The 23,876-nt window shown below is 42.3% G+C and overlaps 1 protein-coding gene across 1 annotated transcript in view; it reads left to right on the top strand.

Annotated features, from left to right (window-relative positions):
- The first annotated feature begins 14,070 nt into the window (after positions 1-14,070).
- Positions 14,071-23,876, top strand: part of ROR1 (receptor tyrosine kinase like orphan receptor 1) — a 406,932-nt gene continuing 397,126 nt past the window's right edge. Inside the window, exon 1 of the mRNA XM_029228950.1 lies at positions 14,071-14,594. Coding sequence (XP_029084783.1) covers positions 14,504-14,594 — 91 coding nt within the window. The 5' untranslated portion in view covers positions 14,071-14,503. The remainder of the gene's footprint in view (positions 14,595-23,876) is intronic.

Genomic DNA, 23,876 nt, shown 5'->3' with positions numbered 1-23,876 from the left:
GCCCAGTAGTGGGATTGCTGGGTTGTATGGTAATTTTTTCAAGTGCTTTTTCTTAACTATTGAGCTCGTTAGATGATTTTATCTTCAAACCTGTTAATTATGTTGATTAGCTTTGTGAATTACATTGTTTTAGAATGTCAAAATAACTTACATTACTGGGATAAATACAACTCAGTCACAATATATTATTCTTTTTATATCCCTGAAATTATTTTGCCAATATTTTGTTAAAGAGTTTTGTATATAATTCATGAGAGATATTGGTTTGAATATTTCTTTTCTTGAAATATCTTTTATCAGGTTTTGGTATTAGGGTCATCGTAGCTTATAAAATGACTTAGAAAGTGTATTCTCCTCTATTTTTAAAAAGAGTTTGTGTAATATTGGTGTTATTTCTTCCTTAAGTGTTTAATAGAATTCCCCTGTAAAGTCACCTGGACTAGGGGGTTTCTTTGTGGAGGGGTTTTAAATTAAGAAATCAGGGCTTCCCTGCTGGCACAGTGGTTGAGAGTCCACCTGCCGATCCAGGGGACACAGGTTCGTGCCCCAGTCCAGGAAGATCCAACATGCCGCGGAGCGGCTAGGCCCGTGAGCCATAGCCGCTGAGCCTGCGCGTCCGGAGCCTGTGCTCCGCAACGAGAGAGGCCGCAGCAGTGAGAGGCCTGCATACCACACACACACCTGCACACACAAATTAAGAATTCAATTTTCTTTCATAGTTACACAGCTATTTAAGTCTTCTATCAGTTGTAAGTTGTGTTTTTCAAGGAATTTGTCTATTTCATCTACATTGTTTAATGTGTTGATAGGACCTATGGTTATAACCTATGGTTATTGTCTCTCTTTCATTGTTTTTTTTTTTTTTCGCCACACTGCAGCTTGTGGGATCTTAGTTCCCCAACCATGGATCGATTGACTAGAACCCAGGCCACTGACACTGAGAGTGCTGAGTCCTAACCACTGGACTGCCAGCGAATTCCTTCTGTTTCATTCTTGATGTTGGTAGTTTGTGGGGTTTTTCCTCTTATTTTTATTAATCAATATTACTAGGGGTTTATCAACTGTATTAGTATTTTCAAAGAACTAAATTTGGCTTTGTTGATTTTTCTCTATTATTTGTTTTCTATTTCATTAATTTATTTTTTCTTATCCTCATTTCTTCTGCTAACTTTGGGCTTATTTTGCTCTTTCTTTTCCAGCTTGCTAATAGGGAAGCTTAGATCATAATTTTAGAGCTTGTTTCATTTAAAGTTATGAATTTCCTCTTTATACCACTGTAGCTATATCCCCTAAATTTTATTTTTATTTTTATTTTTATTTTTGCAGTACGCGGGCCTCTCACTGCTGTGGCCTCTCTAGTTGCGGAGCACAGGTTCCAGACATGCAGGCTCAGCAGCCATGGCTCAGGGGCCCAGCCGCTCCGTGGTATGTGGGATCTTCCCGGACCGGGGCACAAACCCGTGTCCCCTGGATCGGCAGGCGGACTCTCAACCACTTCGCCCCCAGGGAAGGCCTCCCCTAAATTTTAATATGTTGTGTTTTCCTGTCATTTAGTTCAACATATTCTCTAATTGTCCTTGTGAATTGTTCTTTGATTTCAGAGTTATTAAAAAATGTTAATTCTCAAATATCTATGGATGGTCTACATGCATTTTATTGTTGGTTTCTAATTTATTTGACTTGTGGTTAGAGAATATACTCTGTATGATTTCAGTCTTTTGAAATTTATTGCAATTTATTTTATTGCTTAGCATATAGTCCTTCTTGATGAATGTTCTGTAAATGCTTGAAAAGAATATGTATTCTTTAGTTTTTGGATATAGGATTCCATAAATATCTACTACATCAAGTTGGTTAATAGTGTGCAAGTTACCAATTATATTTTTTCTATTAATTACTAAGAAGTATTCATCTCCAATTATGATTGTTCATTTTCTATTCTATCTTTAGTTTTATCAATTTTTGCTTCCCACATACTTTTAAGCTCTATTATTAGGAGCATACACATTTAGGAGCATATATGCATAAACACAAAAAAATTTAGAATTTTTATGTGTTCTTGATGAATTGATTCTTAGCATTATGAAACATCCCGTTTTATCTCTAGCAATACTCTTTGTTTTGAAGACTATTTTGTCTGACAATATTAAATCCACACCAATTTTCTTATAATTACTATTGGTGTGGTGTACCTTTTTTTTATGCTTTTGCTTTCAACCTGTATTTTTATATTTCAACTGTGTGTATCTCTTGAATATTGCAAATATGAAATTTGTGTTTCCCTTCCTCATAACCTTGGACTTTGCCCCCGTAGAAGGAACTCTTCCACTAAGCTCACAATAAGAGTCCCATTAAATTTTAAGCTACTGTCCAGTTACTTTGGGTTCCTCATACCAAAGGGTCAGTAGGCAAGTAAAGGAGTTATCATCCTGGCAGGAGTAATTGGCCCTGATCACCAGGAAAAGGATGCTGTTTATTTTAATTTAATTTTTATTTTATATTGGAGTATAGTTGATTTATAATATTGTGTTAGTTTCAGGTGTACAGCAAAGTGATTCAGTTATAAATACATATATATCCATTTTTTTCAGATTCTTTTCCCATATAGGTTATTACAGAATATTGAGTAGAGTTCCCTGTGCTATACAGTAGGTCCTTGTTGATTATCTACTTTATATATAGTAGTATGTATATGTTAATCTCAAATTTATCCCTCCCCCCCACCTTTCTCCTTTTGTAACTATAAGTTTGTTTTCGAAGTCTGTGAGTCTGTTTCTGTTTTGTAAATAATTCATCTGTATCATTTTAAAAAGATTTCACATATAAGTGATATCATATGATATTTGTCTTTCTTTGTCTGACTTACTTTACTTAGTATGATAATCTAATAGTCAAGACAGGGGAGCAAACTAAATGTTCATCGATAGAGGAATGAATAAAGAAGATGTGGTACATACAATGGAATATTACTCAGCCATTAAAAAGAATGAAATAATACCATTTACAGCAACATGGGTGGATCTAGAGATTATCATAAGGATGCTGTTTTTTGAATAGTGTGTAACACTTTTCTACACATGGCAGGGCCACACAGAACCCTAGAAGTCTATCCTGTGATTCTTCTACTGAAGGCTGCTATTAATTCCACACAATTTTTCCCACTACAGACACCTTCAAATAGTACAGGATCTACTGAGTCATATGGGCCCAAGCAGCAGGGCCACTTGTACCCTACTTGGGCAAGAGCTCTTTCTTTTATAATTGCTGTACTGTTGTAGGGACTTTCTTCCTGAGGATCTGCCTCTCCTTTAGTCAACTGAGTTCTGGTCAGAAAACTGGTCCTGGCCTGGAACCTAGTAAAGTACCATGATTTTTTTTTTTACTGGGGAAGCTGCCTTCCACCTCCTGATCATCCATCCTTGATTAATTTTGGCTGAATGGTTTGAACAATGCCCTTGTTGCCTGCCCACATAATTTGCTCCTAGTGATGCTGTGTCCTTTTAAACATCTCCATAACTCTGTGAGCCAGGCTTCCCTGGCTGCCCCTCTAGCTTCACTACTCATCACAATAATTGTGTCCATGTTGCGTCTTTGGTTAAGCACTTCCACCTGGCCTTTACTTTGGGATATTATCATCCCTATTACCATCAACGATCCATTTTCTAACAGCATCTCTTAACATCTGCTCTGGCCTTGCAGAAGAGGGCAACTACTGAGCATCTCATTGATTCTGTGTCATCCTGTCATCCACCCCCCTTTCCCACACCTACTTCTTGATTTCAATTCTTTCAATCCTTTCTTTCAGTATTTCTCTTCATGATCTTAAATAACATATAGCTGCATCTTGATATTTCAGTTTTAGTCATTATCTATTTATTTTTTTATTTTTTAATTGAAGTATAGTTGATTTACAAAGTTGTGTTAATTTCTGCTGTGCAGCAAAGTGATTCAGTTTTACATACACATATATACATATATATACACACACACATATGGGTGGATCTAGAGATTATCATAAGGATGCTGTTTTATACATATATATACACACACACATATGGGTGGATCTAGAGATTATCATAAGGATGCTGTTTTTTGAACACACACACACACGCATTCTTTTTTCTTATTGGGGTATAGTTGTTCTACAATGTAGTGTTAGTTTCTGCTGTACAACGAAGTGAATCAGCTATATGTATACATATATCCCCTCCCTCTTGGACCTCTCTCCTACCGCCCACCCCATCCCACCCATCTAGGTCATCACAGAGCACCGAGCTGAGCTCCTTGCACTACACAGCAGGTTCCCACTAGCTATCTGTTTTACACACGGTAGTGTATATATGTCAATCCCAATCTCCCAATTCATCCCACTCCCCCTTCCTACCCCTGTGTTCACACATCTGTTCTCCATGTCTGTGTCTCTATTCCTGCCCTGCAAATAGGTTCATCTGTACCATTTTTCTAGATTCCACATATATGAATTAATATATGATATTTGTTTTTCTTTTTCTGACTTACTTCACTCTGTATGACAGACTCTAGGTCCATACACGCCTCTACAAATGACCCAATTTTGTTCCTTTTTATGGCTGAGTAATATTCCATTGTATATATATACCACATCTTCTTTATCCACTCACCTGTCGATGGACATTTAAGTTGCTTCCATGTCCTGGCTATAGTAAATAGCTGCAATGAACATTGGGGTGCACGTGTCTTTTTGAATTATTGTTTTTTCTGGGTATATGCCCACTAGTGGGATTGCAGGATCATATAGTAGTTCTAGTTTTAGGTTTTTAAGGAATCTCCAAACTGTTCTCCATAGTGGCTGTATCAATTTACATTCCCACCAACAGTGCAAGAGGGTTCCCTTTTCTCTATACCCTCTCCAGCACTTATTGTTTGTAGATTTTTTGATGATGGCCATTCTGACTGGTGTGAGGTGATAACTCATGGTAGTTTTGATTTGCATTCCTCTAATGATTAGTGATGTCGAGCAGCTTTTCATGTGCCTCTTGGCCATCTGTATGTCTTCTTTGGAGAACTGTCTATTTTGGTCTTCTGCCCATTTTTTATTGGGCTGTTTGTTTTTTAAAATATTCTTTTCTATTATGGTTATCATAAGATATTGAATATAGTTTTCTGTGCTATACAGTAGGACCTTGTGGTTAGTCGTTATCTATTAAATTCCACTATGAAATATGAGCTCTCTTTCATAGTCACCCCCCCCCAACTCTATACTTCCCATCCTCCCACTCTCTCATAATTGATTGTAATTTTGATTAGATTCAGTGTTTGTGGAATTATGTCTGTGTAATCTCTAGCTACAGCTAAACCATGTAACATACTATGTTTATTTTTCCTTTTTTGTACAACTTTTTTTGTATTTCATGGAGTTAATCATTGTTTGTATTTGTTTGTTTGGTTTTCTATATGCTTCTCATCAATTCATCCCAAAACTTTTCCTCAAAAGCAAAAGTTTTTCTTAGACCTAAATCCACCTGAGATTCTATCTCCTAGAGTCTTCAGACCTGTTCCAATCTTGGCTAATTCTCCCTGTTCAATTATTCAGTTTTGCTCCTGGAACACGCTTTCATTAACATCCTGAAAATTCGTCTCCCCTTTTTCCTAGATTCCAAGTGTCCATTTTTTTCTTTCTTTCTTTCTTTTTTTTTTTTTTTTGGTTTACTTTCTGAATAGCTGCCATATATTCTCTGATAGTGCCCTTGGAGAGGGTATGTGGTAGGCTTCCCAAAGACCCCATATCCTAATCCCCAGAACCTGTGAATTCGTTTATTTACATAGCAAAAGAGACTTTGCAGATGTGATTAATTTAAGAATTTTGTGACGAGGAGATTATCCTGGATTATCCAAGTGGGTCCTGTGTAATCACAAAGGTCCTTATAAGAGAGAAGATATGAAGATGAAGTGGAGAGAGATTTGAAGATGCTACACTGCTGGTTTTGAAGATGGAGGAAGGGACCATGAGCCAAGGAATGCAGATCTAGAAGTTGGAAAAACCATATTCTCCCCTAGAGCCTCCAGAAGGAGCCAGCCCCATTGATACCTTGACATTAACCCTGTAAAACTGATTTTGGACTTCGGGCCTACCAAACTAAGAGAATAGATTGGTATTGTTTTAAATCACCAAGTTTGTGGTAATTTGTTACAGAGGCCATAAGAAACTAACACAGGGTACATGGAAGACACTTCTGAGGATTTGCATGTCAGCAGATGTTCTTCTCTCACTTCAAATGATAGTTTAGCTGAGTATAGAATTCTAAGTAAAAAATAATTTTCCTTCAGAATTTTGAAAGCATTTCTCCAAGGCTTTTCTTTTTATTTCAGACATAATAATTATTTTTAATTTCCAGGACTATTGTTCACTACATCTTTCTCCCCCTCCTCATCCCCTGCAAACTGTTCTTATTCTATAAGAACAATCTCTTCACTTATCCTTCTGAATGATAGAATGTGTGTGTGTGTATAAGTTTTCTTCTATCTAAATAGTCTATTTCTTCCAAGGTATTTTTTCTTATTTATTTTTCTCTCTTATGTTTAGAACCTTTCTCCAAATGGTATTATTTGGCTGTCAGCATGTATTACTTACTTTGAAAGTTTATTGAGGTGTAACTGACGTACAGACTTTAAATTGAATATATTTAAAGTGTACATTTAAAAAAAATTAATTTATTAAATTGTAGTTGATTTACAATATTGTGTTAGTTTTAGGTGTACCACATCAGATTCTTTTCCATTATTGGTTATTACAAGATACTGAATATATTTCCATGTGCTATACAGTAAATCCTAGTTGTTTATCTGTTTTATATATAGTGGTGTATATCTATTAATCTCATACTCCTAATTTATCCCTCCCTCATTCCCCCTTTTAAAACCATAAATTTGTTTTCTATGCTGTGAGTCTGTTTCTATTTGGTAAATAAGTTGATTTGCATTATTCTTTAGATTCCACATATAAGTGATATCATATAATATTTATCTTTCTCTGACTTACTTCACTTAGTATAATAATCTGTAGGTCCATCCATGTTGCTGCAAATGGCAATATTTCATTCTTTTTTATGGCTGTGTAATATTCCATTGTACATGTATGCCACATCTTCTTTATTCATTCATCTGTTGATGTACACTTAGGTTGCTTCCACATCTTGCCTGTTGTAAATAGTGCTGCTATGAACAATGGGGTCCATATATCTTTCTGAATTAGAGTTTCTGTATATTCCCAGGAGTGAGATTGCTGGATCATATGGTAATTCTATTTTTAGTTTTTTAAGGAACCTCCAGACTGTTTTCCATAGTGGCTGCACCAATTTACATTCCCCCCAACAGTATAGAAGGGTTCTCATTTCTCCATACCCTCTCCAGCATTTGATTATTTATAGACTTTTAAAAAAAATTTTATTTATTTTTGGCTGTGTTGGGTCTTTGTTGCTGCGCGTGGGCTTTCTCTAGTTGCAGCAAGCGGGGGCTACTCTTTGTTGCAGTGTGCGGGCTTCTCATTGCGGTGGCTTCTCTTGTTGCGGAGCACGGGCTCTAGGCGTGCGGGCTCAGTAGTTGTAGCTTGCGGGCTCTAGAGCGCAGGCTCAGTATTTGTGGTGTACAGGCTTAGTTGCTCTGCGGCATGTGGGATCTTCCCGGACCAGGGCTAGAACCCGTGTCCCCTGCATTGGCAGGCGGATTCTTAACCACTGCGCCACCAGGGAAGCCCCTATAGACTTTTTGATGATGGCCATTCTTACTGGTGTGAGGTGATATCTCATTCTCGTTTTGATTTGCATTTCTCTAGTAATTAGCGATGTTGGAGCATATTTTCATGTGCCTGTTGGCCATCTGTATGTCTTCCTTGGAGAAATGTCTATTTAGGTCTTCTGCCCACTTTTTGATTGTGTTGTTTGGCTTTTTGATATTGAGTTGCATGAACTGTTAAAGTGTACAATTTGATGAGCATGTCAGTTATCAACTTATTGTTCTCAGTTCTGAGTGCACCCTTCAATATATGCTATATACTAAATAATGGAATTTCTTTAAGTGTTTGTCCTTTAAAGTGAGCTTTTTCCATAGCCAGGTCTGGAGGGACATTGCAGGAGGAAGAGGCTTCTTGCAGTTCCCAGCATGGGCCAAGTCGTGTGGGTGTGAGAACACAGGTGGTGGCTGTCCCAGCACAGGCCCAGAACTCCATCTCTCTGCCACCTTCTAGCCTTGGCCTGGTGATAAGCTTTCTCATAACCTTCTCAGCATGGAAACCAAAGCCCCTGTGTGGCTTGTATGCAGTCACCTGTGGCTAAGATGGTCACACACTGAGCAGATGTTCCTTTTGTAAGTCCCCACAGCCCACCTGTGGCTCCAAGCGGTAGAGGGGTACACACAGAGCTGCAGCTCCCTCTGAAAACCCCTCACTGGTCACATGTTCTGAAAGCCTCCTGTCCACACCAGCACTCAGACTCCCACTGCACACTCATGCCATTAGTTGCTCTCAAGTAGGGGGCCTATTGCTTGCTTTAGTCTGGACGAGTCGGTGAACATCACTACTGCCTGGTGGGCTGAACCATACCTTCTCCAATGAGGTCTGAACCTCTTTTAAGTTTGTAACATACCTAGTTTCCTTATATCTTACAGTTACTCTTTTATCACAGTTATTAATTCGTAGAAATAATTAGAATGAAACTTCTCCTGCTTAGTCTATGGTGTGGTTTCTATCACATGATTGGATCTAGACTGCTGCAATGAGTTTTGACATATGTATACATCTATAAAACCATAACCACAAACAAGATTAAACATATCCATAACTCCCAAAAGTGTTGTTATGCCTGTTTGTCATCCATCCTTCCAATTCTCTGTCCCCAGGTAAACAGTAATATATTTTTTGTCATTATAGATTAGTTTGCATTTTCTAGAATTTTATATAAATCGAATCATGTAGTATATATTATTTTTAAAAATCTAGCTTCTTTCACTCAGCATAATTATTTTTATATTCATCCATGTCATTATATGTATTACTAACCCATCCCTTTATACTGACGAGTAGTATTTCATTGTATGGACACTAGATTTTGTCCTTTCCCCAGTTGATGGACATTTGGGTTGTTTCCAATTTTTGACAATTACAAATAAAGCTGCTATAAATTTTCATGCGAAAGTCTTTGGAAATATGTTTTCATTTGTCTTGGGTAAATACCTAGAAGTGGAACGGCTGGATCAAATGGTAGATGTACGTTTAGCTCTTAACTGCAAAACTGTTTTCCAAAGTGATTGTACCATTTTACATTCCCATCAGCAATGTATGAAAGTTTTAGTTGCTCTACATCCTTGCCAACACTTGATATGGTTCATCTTTTTATCTTTAGCCACTTTGGTAGGTATGTAGTAGTATCTCAACATGGTTTTACATTGCATTTCCTTGATTATTAATGATGCTGAACATCTTTTCATGTGTTTCTTTGCCATCTGTATATCTTCTTTGGTGGTTTTTGTTCAAATACTTTGCCCATTTTTAGAATTAGGTTGTTTCTCTTCTTATCAATGAGTTGTAAGAGTGCTTTGTATGTTCCAGATGCAAGTCCCTAGTCAGACATATGCTTTGCTAATATTTTACCCTAGGCTGTGGCTTACCTTTTTATTTTCATAACAATGTCTTTCAAAAAGCAATAGCTTTGGGCTTCCCTGGTGGCGCAGTGGTTGAGAGTCCACCTGCCGATGCAGGGGACACGGGTTCGTGCCCTGGTCTGGGAGGATCCCATGTGCTGCAGAGCGGCTGGGCCCGTGAGCCATGGCTGCTGAGCCTGTGCGTCCAGAGCCTGTGCTCCGCAGCGGGAGAGGCCGCAAAAGTGAGAGGCCGGCGTACCAAAAAAAAAAAAAAGCAATAGCTTTTAATTTTGAAGAAGTCCAACCTATCAATATTTTCTTTTACAATTCATGGCTTTTGTGTCTTCTATAATAAATCTTCACCAAACCCAAGACTGCTAAGATTTTCTCCTGTTTTCTTTCAGAAGATTTTATAGGCCGTAACATCTTGGTATTAGTTACTAACAATACTTTACTGTTCTTGAATTTCTTGTTAATGAAATTCTGATGGTGATACTAGGTTGAGGAGATGTTACACACACACACACACACACACACACACACACGGTATCTCAAAGGTATAGCATGGACAAGAAGAGCACAACATTGGGGTGCAACAGGGAAGCACATCTGTCTTTTTATCATCTTTTTTACTCCTATACGAATGGACCTGTGAAGCTAATGGATAAAAATATATGAAATCAAGATTGTGCTAGAAATCCAGGCTGTATGACCACCAAATTAATGACCCTCTCCCACCCCATAATGTAGACGTTTGGAGAAAAAGATAATAAACAATTCATTGAATAGGCACCATGCTAAACACTGTGTTGAGACCTTTATATTCAGCGTATATAGTATATTATTTTATAATCAAAATAACTTTTTAGGATTGGGTCTATTATTATCTTCTTTTCAGATGAGAAAATTACATCATAAAGAAGTATAATTATTTGTTCAGGTCATCCAGCCGGGTCTGTCTAACGCTAGGGCCCCTGATCTTAATCACTGATTATAATAGCTCATAAATATTGGCTGCTTACTGTGTGATAGGCACTGTACTGAACCCTTTACAAGTGTTAACTAATTTAATCTTCAGAGCAAAGTAAGATGCTAAGTATTACTACTATGCTTCTTTACAGAGATTCAAGCTCTCGCAGCTATTAAGTGCAAAGCCAGGATTTGAATCCATGTACTCTGGCTCCTGAGTCCTCACTTGTAACCATCACGCTACTTGGTTTCTCCAAGATGAAAAATTAATGGCTGTATTTGTTGCGTATATCAAGCAAATGCCCCAAATGAATCTCTCTCTCCAACAACTTTCTGAAATGTAAGGTAGTTTCTTTTACATTCTCCTTGGCACTTGACCCCATTGATTTGCCACTATCCTGCTCCTTTTCCACCTTCCCACTATGACTTATCCATAGTTGTGCCTTCTAAGTGTCCACAGTGATAATAAACAGAGCCATGAGTGTGTGCTTGTGGGAGAGGCCATGGTGGATGGTGGCCTTCTTCAGAAGCAGGAACCTCAGCTGGTACCTCATAGCTGGAGCCAGGACTCTGAAGAGAGTGGCTCCTCCTGGATTATCTGATCCATTTGTGTCAATTACTGGAGTGGTTAAGGAAGAGGGCAGGTCCATAGAAGGCCTGCAAGAGGAACATTTCTATTGCTTATATCTTTTCACACATCCCATCACTTGGGTATAATGTAGAGAGATTTGACTTAGGCTTGAGTCCTACCTTTTTGCCTTAATTTTATGGCTTTGGGCAAGTTTGTTTCCTTTTTTTTTTTGAGAGTGATAAAAACATTAAGCAGAAGCTCAGTATCAGGCCCTGTGCTAAGCACGTCACATTTTTTATTTAATTAAAATTTCCCATTCTGTGAAGTATATATTTGTATTTTCTTTTAACTAATGAAAGAGGTTAAGCAACTTTGGGGCCAGTTTCTTAACCTCATTTTAGATTAATTTCTTCGTCTGTGAAAAATAAAGATGACACCGACCTCATGGGAATTTTGATGGCCTAAGTAAGCTCGTGTATGTAAATAATAAAATAATAGTGTTATTATATCTATAACATTTTTTAAGTGCCTACTCTGTGCCAGATTCTCATAAAAGCACTTTATGTGAGTTAACTTATTTAACATTCATAGCAGTATGGAATAGGTACTATTATTATCATCACCACTTTGAAGACGAGAGCCTGAAGCACAGAGGGACTAAGATATTTGTCCACGTTCACTCAGCAGAGACAAGAAAAGCTAGAGCATGCACCCAGGCAGCCTGTACTCATAAGCACTGGCATTTACTGAACTTGCATAAATATTTCCTTTGTCTTTTTTTTAAACAGGAAGAGCCTTTTTCTAGCCTATCCTTTGGGAACTAGTATGTTACAGCTAAACTTCCAGGGATCTGGGATGACTGAGGGAGTGCTTACCTGGATCTGGACTTGTTGATGCAGGTTCCACTTTTGGCTCTGACCAGCTGTGGGACCTTGGGCCAGGAAGTTTCACCTCTCTGACTCCCATGTTTCTCCCCTATAAAATGTTAAGGGGGGTAATTTCCAGGGCCCTTTCCAGCTGTCACATTCCTCACGTCTATGATTCTGTGATTAAGTTCCTGGAAGGTTTAAGTACTGATAAAAGTGCCATTAAGTTCTGTATACTCAGCACTGGCAGCCTTCTGTTACCTAAGATACCTGGGCCAAGCTGTTATGGGTTGGAGTTTGGGGGCAGGGTGGGTAGAACAGAAAAGCCTCCTTGTCTGGCAACTAAGTGTTGTTCTGTAGACGACGGAAGACTGTTCAGCAATGTGCAGTGTCCTGAGATTCCTCTGATTTCTGGACCATGGTGTATTGAGGCCGACCATCAAAGACAGTTTTCTAACAAGAGAACCTTGTGCAGTAAGTTCCTCAGGCAAGTGACAGGAGATAATTGAGACAGGATTGAATGCGTCTCAGGCAGAGAAACTTGAGGACAGACCTATTTGGGCGATAAACTGGTTGACCCAAGGCCTCTCTGTCCATCATTCCTTGACCTCAGGTCAGAGTGATAGAAAGGGGAAAAGCTATCAAGGCAGCTGGGGACACTCCTGCCCTGAAGTCCTGAGAAGAATAAGTGACTGTTTGTCCCACATGGGTTAGTCATTCACCTGCCTGAAGGCAGAGGGCCACGAGCCTAGAGTCTAGGAACTGCTGGGACAGAATCTGGGCTACAAAGTCCTTGCCTTCAATGAGGTGACTGCTCATTATAAGATCCTAAAGCTAGGTACTTAGAGGCTATTGCTGCAGCAATAATAACCACTGCCACTCATCGAGTGCTTGTTATATGCTAGGCTCTGGCCAAGAACTTTTAGGCCCATCATGGCAAAGAGACTGAGTCTTGGCTTGGCCATCCATTGTCTGTGTGACTGTGGGCAAGTCACTTACTCTTTTTTGCATTTCAATCTCTAAGACTGTATTATGAGGATAATCTATGTAAAAGTGCAAAGAGATGTAAAAATTTGTAATGACTTTTTTTTTAACTGTCAGTGGAAGATTCAGGAGCTAAATGCACACAAAGCACTAGGCAAACAGGAGGTATTCAAGAAACGATTATCTATACTGTGGGCGTCTGGGTGTTCCTCTAGGCCAAGACTGACTGGTGTCTCTTTTTGCTCTTGCATCCTCATAGCCTAAAGCAGGGCCTGGAACCCAGCAGGTGCTCACCATTCCATATGATCAAAGGCCCTCTCTACAAGGTCATGAGTATTTATGTATCACAAAATTCATAACGCTTAACCAGGAGAAATGGACAAAAACATACTGTTAGTAGGAGACTTTAATGACCCCTTTGGCTGAGCAACCGGACGAAAAAATATGCAAAGACACAGAAGGCCGAAGAAACATAATATAAAGGTCAAATTGAGATAGTCACCTATCTCCACATTCTGAAGACAGAAAAACACCTTTCAAGAGACCAAGGGGACACTGACAAAAACTGACCACAGAGAAATCCTCAATACATCTCCATAAAGAAACAGTACAGATGACATTGATTTCGATGCAGTGAAACTAGAAATTGAAGACAAAATGGGAACACATAAATCACTTGGGTCAAAGAGAAACTCAGAAGGGAAATTGCATGGTATCACTAAACGTTCTATTACCCGGGGTCACACAGCTAACAGTGGTAGAGCTGAGGCCGCTAGAATCTGGGTCTCCTAAGTGATTCAGCCACGAACCGGTTTGCGAAGCCCGACAAGTGTCCCTGAGCCTCGGTTTCCCTTTCTGTCAAATGGCCCCAAGGGCCCGCTGGGCTCAAGTCCCGCCACAGGTTTGAGCTGTCGTGGGGCAGGGGAGGCGCGGGAGCAACGACTTTTGGGACGTCTGGGAGGGTGCGGGTGTTGAGAGGCAGCAGCAGAGGGCGCTGGGTCGCCGGCCTGGGCTCGCCTCTGCCATTGGTCGGGGCCCGGCCGCTGGGCTGGAGAGTTGGTGGAAAGTGACAAGTTGAGGGAGGCTGAGAGCAAGAGAGCGAGCGCGCAGAGCAGGAGGAGCCGCCGCGGCCGCCACGGAGGGAGCCCCGGGACGGCAGCCGCCGGACGCAGGGCGCGCTCTTCTCAGAGCCCGAGCCGGCGAGACTCTCAGTCCGCGAGTGCGACCCCGACAGCCCGGGACTGAACTGACCGTCCGGACGCGGCGAGGCTGCAGCCAGAGGGCTGGGGAGGGACCGCGTTTACGGGGTCCTGAGCGGCCGGGCGGAGGCGAAGGAGCAGGTTAGAGGGAACAAAGAACTTCTCAGACGCCCCCGGCATCCTGTGGGGAGAGCGGCCGGGACGAGGTGGCCGGGACCCCGGGCAGAGCCCGTGGATGTTCTGCGCGCGGCCTGGGAGCCGCCGCCGCCGCCGCCGCCGCCGCCGCCGCCGCGAGAGGAGGAATGCACCGGCCGCGCCGCCGCGGGGCGCGCCCGCTGCTCCTGGCGCTTCTGGCCGCGCTGCTGCTGGCGGCGCGTGGGGCCGCTGCCCAAGGTAAGAGGAGCATCGGCCGGCTCGCGGGCCCGCCCGACCCCGGCCACCCTCCCACCGGCCCGCCCGGCGCTGGAAGACAGGAAGCGTCGCGCCCGCCTCGGGGGGCGGCCGGCGCCCCGTCGGGGGTCTTGCCAGCGCGACTCCAGGCGCCGGTGAGGCAGGCGAGGGGATTCACCCGGGAGCCCCGCTGTGGGCCGGGGGTGCGCCCGGGGACTTCTTCCTCGGCGCCCAGCTGCAGTTGTCAGCGCTGACAGGAAGCGTGGAGGGGTTGGGGGTCGTGGGGCGATGGGATGCTTTTCGTCCGCCCCCATCTCTCGCCGGACCCCTAACGCACTCCAACCGGTGTTCAGGCAAGTCCATCCTGCTCCCAAATGGCAGACGCCTTGGAGAGCGCGGTCCAGAAGGGAGTTTGTATTTTCAGGGGTGCCTGCGAGAGCCCAGGCTGTCCGCAGACCGACCCAAACAAAAGCCCTGTCCTCCTGGGGCTCGGGCGGCCTCGCATCTCCACCGTCCCCGGCTCGCCGGCCTTCTGGAGGGTCACGATGGAGGCCACAACGTGTGCGCTGCCGCCGCCGCCACTTTGTGCAAAATGTGCTGTCACAGGAGGCCTGCTGCTCCAGAGTGCGTGTGTGTGTGCGTGTGTGTGTGTTACAAACAAGGAGGGAAAAGACAGCTAATGCATACTTGATTTTGGTAATCTCCAAAGACAATCGCAACAGTTAGAGAAAGACTTCACCGAAAGCCAGAGCGTCTTAGCTCGCTGCGGGAAGCTGGGATCCTTGCTGCGTCTAAGCCGGTACACAATGAGAGGGAAGAGCCCGGCTGCGCCTGTGGAGACAGCCGATTCATTCTTTGGAGGTTGGAGGGGGAAAGTTGATTAAAGTCTCCAGGGTCTTGGGCCTCACTTTTAACATGCATCCCTTGAGGGGGTGCTGGAGCCCCTGGATTCTTCCCTCCCCCACTCAAAGCCCCAACCCATGCTCTTTTATCATGCATCTTTCATTTTTAAGTTAACGCTGGCTTTAGGAAAAAAAGGCTCTGGGCTATTTAGCAGTTGAGGGGAAAAGATCTATTCGCTACATGGACTATGCAGAATTAGTTTAGAATAAAATCTAGCTAATATTTTTCGTAGTAGAAAACACACTCTGGAAGGAAGTTGTGGGTGAATTTTGATTTCTTAGAGATGACTTTGGGGAAGTGGGAACCACATTTTCCGAGGATGATTCTGAAATTGATCCTATAGTGTGGTTGGGCTAATCTGGAGGCTGCTCGGGGTAAATACAGCTCCTAATTGTAATTAAGATGTACATCAGCAGGGAGTGCACCTTCTTGATGAAAAATCCTAATGAAATGTAAACAGCTTGGTCACATGGATGTTTGCTTCGTTGATGCCAAACATCTGGTTCCATGCCACACACCTGGGTGAAAAGTAAAGAAGGGGCCATGCTGCCTAAAACATTGTAAACATCCTTCTGATGTCAGGTTGCCCGGTGAATTGAGGTGGAGATAACCAGGGTGATTCTAGCTAAGGCAAGGAAGGCTCCTAGCGTGGGGCCTTGATTTTTGGTTATATCCTCTGTTCAGTCTACTTCTACATAAGCTTTCAAAGGTGGTTGCTTTTAGATCATGGGGAAGGGGGGGAAGGGGGGAGGGAGGGTACAGTCCACCTTTCCTTGGTTAACTGCCTTTAAATAAATGTACAGGCAATGATTTTGCTGAGTGTAAGACAATTTTGTTATTGGCAGTCACCCAAATTCTGTCTTAATTGTCTACAGGCTTAAAAAAACTTAAAAAAATTCCTCACAAATTTATTGTTTCTTTGTCTAAAAAGTATAAAAGCTGCCAGCTTTGACCACTTCTTAGGTCCCATTTCTGTGGGACCTCCATGCGTATGAATTAAAATTGTTTCTTTTTCTCCCATGAAATTTTTTTTTAAAGAAAGAGTATTGCCTATTCTGAGCTCTTCAATATTGAGCTAAAATCAGTTATTACTGTCTTATTTATTGTCTAATAAATCCCTTTCTATTTCTGTGAATGCTTGATATTTTCTCTGGGGAGAAGTCTTCTAGAGGAACTCAGATTTACCTTGTCTGATCCAAGATTCTTAAGGTAACTCAGCCAGAGGCTCAGGAAATCAGCCTAAGGGGAGATATGTTTCATTTATTTATTTATTTTAAAAGTGCTCAGCATTTCTCCCATCATTTCTCTATTTTGTTAGCCAGGAGGAGCAAACCTTTACATTTGCTTTTTCTGGTCTGTTCATTGTTTTCTCCCCATCTTCCTTTTACCAACCGGAGCTAAACCTCTCTAAGAAGCTGAAGCCGTGATAACTGTACCTAGAGCTCAGGGCCTTTAGAACCCACCTAGGCCTCTCAGAATCCTGTAGATTCTGTGGTTTGGCTGCTAGGAGTCAGAGGCGGGGTGGCCTGCTACTGTTTGCTGTCATTTTGTAAACTTTCCAATGATGTTTTAATAGGTGCCTGTCCTGTTGGCTTCTAGAATCAGAATCTCTTGAGGGCAACAGGACTGTTAGCTTTCCTGGTGAAAACACTGGAGACCAAGTCATCCAGCTGCATCTTTATTAGAGACACCTGAAAATCCTACCTGGGGGAGCCACACAGAGGCCTAATTAACAAGGGGTGTGGTCCAACTGCTTCTGGCAGTGTGTTGGGAATATTTAATTTTTAATATTGATTCAGTATACCTGATGGCTGTATTGCTATTCTGATACCTGGGATTATCTTTCTGGTATTTAGTTAGGAGTCCTTTTACAAACTTAACCTTGGTCTGTATTTTCCTCTCTCCATCTCCGGTGTGGTGAGCATAGGCCTCAAATGAGACTTGAAAGTTTCTAAATGGTGTGTTACTTGCATTCATTAGTGTTCAACTTGGCCGTGGTTTGGTGGTACCACATACCCCATTTCAAGTATTTTTGAAAATTGTACCCAGCATCCTATGGAGAAAGGAATGCTCTGTAGACTATATATTATGTACATATATATCTATATAAATGGCATATGTTTATACATGTACATAGTAAGTGGGCCATAGATTTTTGTTGAATGAATGGAGAATAACTTTTTTGGTTGTATGTAAAATTGTTGTGTTATTTGCTTTTCCTAGTTAAAAACTCAACATGGCGTATTTTCAAGGATTTTTCCTTTTCTTGTCTCATCTTCTAGTATGAAGGAAGTATAGTAGAACTGAACAGTAGAGCTTAATGGTTATGAGCACAGGTGTTGGAGTTAACAGACATGGGTTTGAATCTTTTCTCTGCCACATACTGGGTATGGTGATTAGTTTTTCTCAGCCTTACCTGAGTGTTATGAGATCTCAATGAAACCATGTATGGCAAGTACTGGAGAAGAGCACCCAGCCTAGAGGGTCTTAACTTGGGGTACCTGAAATTAAGGCTAGGAAACCCCCCAGAAATAATACACAAAATTTAATATGCATTGTTGTGGTTGTATGTTTCTAGCTGTAATCTGATTTTTTAAGGAAACTGCAATCCCCCCAAAATAGGAACCATTGATTTGGAGTGTTTGGTGCTTGGGGCAATGAGTTGCCTTCCTGGGTAGGTTGCAAAAGGTTGAGGGTTGGTGGTGGTGGTGGGGTCCTGGGCCTTAGCCCAGATCTGCACAATCCATGGGGCCTCTATCTCTCCTCACTTTCTGCTTTCTCTCCCACCAGGCCCCGGCTGTTATTGGGCCTGAGAGAAGCTGAGGAATGGTGTCAAATCCTTTGACCTCTACCAGGAATGTATTTCCCTGAACCCAAGCATTCTGAGATGCTGGTGTTTGCACAATTTATTTAACAGACACTTGCATAATCCTTACAATAGGCCAGTCACTGTTCTAAGCATTTTGCAAGTATTAACTCACTGAATCCTCACAACCACCCTATGAGGGAGGTGGCATAATTAGCTCATTTTGATTTAGGCACAGAGAGGTTAAATTACTTTCTCAAGGTCACATGGCTAGGAAGTGGCGTTGCTGGCCTTACAGAGGCTAAGAGTTCATGCTCTTATCTAACTGCTGCCCTAGACAGTCTCTCCTGGTTTAAGTCTTAAAATTTACACTATTTTTATGTTATGTAGGAGCCAAAGGTGCCTTTTCCCCAGGTTTTCTAAGAGCAGCAAAGGGATGTTCTCTTAGCCATATCTAGGGGTTATAATAAATGACTGGAGACAGCCGATTTCAGTTTTCCTTCCTGTGCTGGAGTTGCCTGAGCACGACCTGCTGTAACTCAGAGATAGACCGGAATGGCCTCTATAGTCTGCACTTCTGATCAGGAGGAATTATATTGTTGTAATGAACTGCACCTTGGATGCGGTTTGAGGAGTGTGCCTGGCAATTCCTTCCAACCAGCGATGAGATGTATTTTGATGAAGTGCCTCTGTATTTGCATCTTGGTGTACAACGTGGGGTGTAGGCTGAAAAGGGGTGATTTATTAGAGTGTTCTCTAGTGGGAGAGCTGGCTTGCCAACTCCAAGTTCCTGATGTGGATCAGACCCTCGCAAATCCAGCCCCACCTGGGAAACACTCAAGTCTCCGAGGACTCTTTCTCAAACAGAAGAGCCTCAGCTTGGCCTTACCTAGTCCCCAAGGTGTGTCAGGAGGGTCTGTTCTGTAGACAGACAGAAAGGAATAGTCTTCTATGATTCTGAGAGAGTTCTCTGGAGTTGAAGGGGGGGGATGATGGGGTGGGGGCTTTGGGTTGGGGGAACTCTTCGAGATCCTTAACTAAATGCAGCTGCTTGTTACACGGAGCCTGACTTGCATGCCAGGAATATCTAAAAAGCTAACGAATACAAAATAAAAATAAACAGCAGTAAAAAGGCTCTCTCTTTGTTACAGTAAGCTCGGTTGGGGTTTTCAGTTTGTTTAGGAATGGGGTAATTGTGGCATCCACTTTATTTTGGTAAGGCAGTGAAACGCGGATTGATGTTATGTCATTGGGATGCTACCACCGCCTGAACTTTTTCCTTCACACCTCCCCCCTCAGAACGCCCAGGCATGAACAGCCACAGGGCCTGAGTCTCAAGCTGTTGCCCCTGAGTGAATTACATTGAAAGAGGGCAGATAATTTAATGGGATAATGTTGGCAGGGCCAGCAAATTTCACACCCCATCTCTCACTAATAGAAAGGCAGTAGAAGGCTACAATATCCTCAGATGAAAAGGTTGTATAAAAAGGTTCTGCATAACAGTCACTGTCTGTCCATAAATAAGGTTCTGTAGAGTTTTGATCCAAAAGCTGTTATGAAATACTGATAAGCCAACCCTCATAATGTTTGGCCTGCTTACATTTCCTTTTTTTTTCCTTCTCTCATAGAACCATAGATTTTTTTTTTTTTTTAAGAGGGGGAAGGGACCTAAAGATCAACCAGTCCAAACTGTTTATTTTCTGAAGTATTTCTGTACAGAAAGAACCTTCTTTTATAGCCTTTTAAAGAGGCAGTATGGAGTAACAGAAATGGAATGGGATTTGAACCTGATAGACTAGAGTTTGAAATGGGGCTTTGCTGCTTGCTGGCTGTGTGACCTTAGGCAAAGTTCTTTGACCTTCAGAGCCTCAGTTTCCTCCTCTGCAAAATGGGGATAACAGTAATATCTGACTCACAGGGTTTTTGTAAGAATTAGAGGAGATAATTGTCATAAAGCACCTAACACAGCACCACAGACCTAGTAGCTGCTATCATCAGGAGGGTTTGCTGGAGAAATCAGAACAAGTGGTTCCAAAACAATGAGCATCGTGCTGTGAGATACAAACCAAGACTCAGAGAGCAGCAATTTTTTCAAGATGGTAGGACTCTTGAGTGTTCTTTTTTACAGGGAGCACATAGATACTCTAGATGTGAGCAGTCCCAGGCTAGTGCTGGGGACCTGGACTGGAGAAGATTCCACAGGGCAGTTTTGCAAAGCCTTAAAACAAAGGCTTTTTTCAGAACAGTGAGCTCTTTGGGGAAGAGCAACCCCTCCCTGGTGCTTGGTGTAATTCCAGAATCCTGCAATGGGCAATGTTACATTTCAGGGACCTCCACTTGTAATCTGACCGTTTTTAGCTCCAATATCCAAATAATCTTGCTGAGCACAACTTGAAAGAGAAGGATAATGGCCGGAGGAAAGAATCCTGAGGTGCTCTGTTAGCCATTTAAAATTTCTGAGTACAAAAAAAAAAAGTTCACGTTACCCAAAGAGAGAAGAGTAAAGAAGTGTGTGGGAAGGGGGAGGGGAGATAAAAACGAACGCGGTCTAAAGACCAAGACCGGGCTTGTGGTTTTATTTTTATTTTTCAACAGTAAAGCTTGTCATTTAATGCATTTCAACTTACATTTGTTTTATATTTATTATATGCAAGATATGGTGTTTGTGCCCAGGAGTAAAACATTATCACTGCCCTCAAGGAGAGATAGAGGAGGGACATTCTTACTTTTTAAAGAACCTACTATGTGCCAGGCATAGTTCTTTATAGGTATTAGGTTTATATGTCCCAACATCCCCTTGAGGTTGGACTTCTGACCCCATTTGTCAGATAAGGAAATCGAGGCTCAAGTATTGAGGTAAGCGTCTTAGCCAACCTCACAAAACTATTAAGTTGGGTTTGGCATTTGAACCTAGGTATTTGGACTCTCAAGTGTATGCTATTTCCACTGTCCTTGAAGTGTAATTGGAGAAACAAGATGAACAGATATGTACCTCCATATGCCACCTGGCTCTCCCATAAGTGAATTATAGGAAAGGGTCATGAAAAAAGGACTTTGGGAACACAGGGGTAGAAGACATTAATTCTCACTCAGGGAATTGGAGGGTCAGAGGGAGAAATCTGTGCCCTTCAGTGGCTTATTGTGAGGATGCAATGAGATAATGTATGGAAGATGCTCAGCATCCTGGGTGCTCAGCTGTAGTTCTGTAGCCAGAGAGAGGCCTGGTCAGGATTAATCTGCCTCGAAAGCCTGTGTGCTCTTAATTGTTCTGATGTGCTCCTTTTCAACAGGCGTGTGGTTTGTGGGAAGAGTAAGTGGCTATGCAGCCCCCAAACAGAAGGGAGCACAGTTTCTCTGGTATCTTCCCCACCTGCCCTAATCCAGATTCTTGGATTCAGCTCTGCTTTGGGCAGGATGTGTGTGTGTGGGGGGGTGGATTTGCACAGGCGTGAGTTTGGAGCCTAATCATAAACCATAACACTTCTGGAACTCTAGCCAGGACCTGCCATGTTCCCCATTCATTCTCTGATCATACATTTTTCTATGCACTTACTTTGAGCCAAATATTTTCCTAGTCACTAGAGACATAAAGGTGAATAAGGCTAGGTCCTTCCCGTGGAGGGCTTTTCAAATGGCAGGTCTGTGGCAGAGATTGCTAGCTGATCATCAGATCTGTTTCATCTCTTCCTGGGCACATGGCTAGACTACATTTCCCAGGTCCCTTGCAGTTAAATGGAGGCCATGTGACTAAATATTAGCCAATGGAATGAGGTTGAAAGCAATGAGTGTCACCTGTACACCTGATCCATAAAAAAAACTTCCCAGGCAGGATTGCTATGATCCTGTTTGTGGGAACTCTAGAAGTCATGTGTTGAAGACACCACAAAATGGAAACAGCTTGAAACCCACCCTAATGACTGCCCGGTGGAAGCCACCTGCCAGTCCACACTTGTTTAGGTTTTATGTGAGTAAGAAATGAACTTCTATTGAAGTGAAGGCTATTTCAGGGCTTATCAGTTACAGCTGCTAGTGTTATCTTAACATTATTTATATAGCTAACATTTTATATCTATCTATCATATAGTTGTAAACCATAGTGCACCATGAGATGAATTTTGTGGGTCTGAATCACTATTTTTAGATAGAATATAATAGGAAATATCAGAGTGCATTACATTAATCTGGTGAGTATTTTGGGAAACTTTAGCTTCAGTTTGGTAAGTGCTGATTTCGGTTATTATTGAGCTCTCATGATCAAAAGTTTGAAAGTCACTGAAGGCATACAAGTCAACAGCTCTGCACAGCAGAGTGTGGTAGTTATGATAATAGTGGTAAAGTCCCAGTGCTATAGAGACTCAGTTAACGAGTGCCTAGGAAGCAGAAATGGCAAAAGGGGTTCATCTTTCCAGTCAATTTGTATTGGCTGCCTGTGGTGCAGCGTTGAAGAGGATTCTGAGGTTTCTTCCAGGGTCTCTGGGAGGGAAGGCTGTGGTCTGATAGCAGCATCTGCCGTGGGCTTGGGAGGAGGAGTAGAGGCTCAGACCTAGCTTGCATCTGACCACTTTGCAGGGAGTCTGAGCTCCTTCCAGTGAATTCAACCCCTTCCCCAATTATTTATGGCACACAAACGGTGTCTGTAGCGCTGTGCTCAGCACTGTGGGGATTTTAGAAGAGCTATGACTAGCCCTTGTAGAGTTTACCTCTTAGGGGCAGTAAAATAGACACTTGTGAAATAACTTTGCAGCCAGAGAGCGCAGAGTTGGCAATTACAGATGCAGAATGCCTAGGAAAGAGGGCTTTGAGTGGTGCCTTCATGGTTTTTTTGCGTATGAAAGGAGCAGGGGAAGGGAGGAAGAAGCAGGGTTTTACTGGAAGCCTGATAACTTATTTTTCTCTCCAAAAGAGCGTCCCAGAGCATTAAAAATCCAGTACATTTCAGGGCTGCTTGTCAAGGGCATCATGTATCTTATTTCCTCTGCTGCAGCAGTTTTGTTTTGTAGTGAAGGTTACTAAATCTCAGTCCACCTTTTGCCTGCGTGATGAACATCATGATAGTTGAGTAATACACGTCAAGAATCCTGTGTGCCAAGAAACATTTTAAGTTCTTTAACTATTTTAACTTGAATTGTCTTCGGGGAAACCCTATGAGGTAGGCACTAATTATTAGCTCCATTTTCCAGATAAGAAAACTGAGGTACAGAGAAGGTAGGTAACTTGATCAGTATCAAACAGCAAGTTAAGTGGGAGAGCCGGGATTTGAACCTAGTTGTCCCGAGTCCGGGGCTTTGTCCTTGATCATTAGGCTATTTTACATCTCATTTAAAAAAAAAAAAAAAATGCGGGCTTCCCTGGTGGCGCAGTGGTTGACAGTCCGCCTGCTGATGCAGGGGACACGGATTTGTGCCCCGGTCCAGGAAGATCCCACATGCTGCGGAGCGGCTGGGCCCGTGAGCCATGGCCGCTGGGCCTGCGTGTCGGGTCCGCAACGGGAGAGGCCACAACAGTGAGAGGCCCGCGTACCGCAAAAAAAAAAAAAATGCTACCTGATGATTCAGATTCTCTGTAAGATCCCAGTC

Source organism: Monodon monoceros, unplaced genomic scaffold, assembly GCF_005190385.1.
Source record: "Monodon monoceros isolate NGI ecotype Baffin Bay Population unplaced genomic scaffold, NGI_Narwhal_1 Super_Scaffold_18, whole genome shotgun sequence".
Lineage (NCBI taxonomy): Eukaryota > Metazoa > Chordata > Mammalia > Artiodactyla > Monodontidae > Monodon > Monodon monoceros.
The sequence above is the reverse complement of the archived record's forward strand: the minus strand, read 5'-3'. Positions and strand labels throughout refer to the sequence as shown.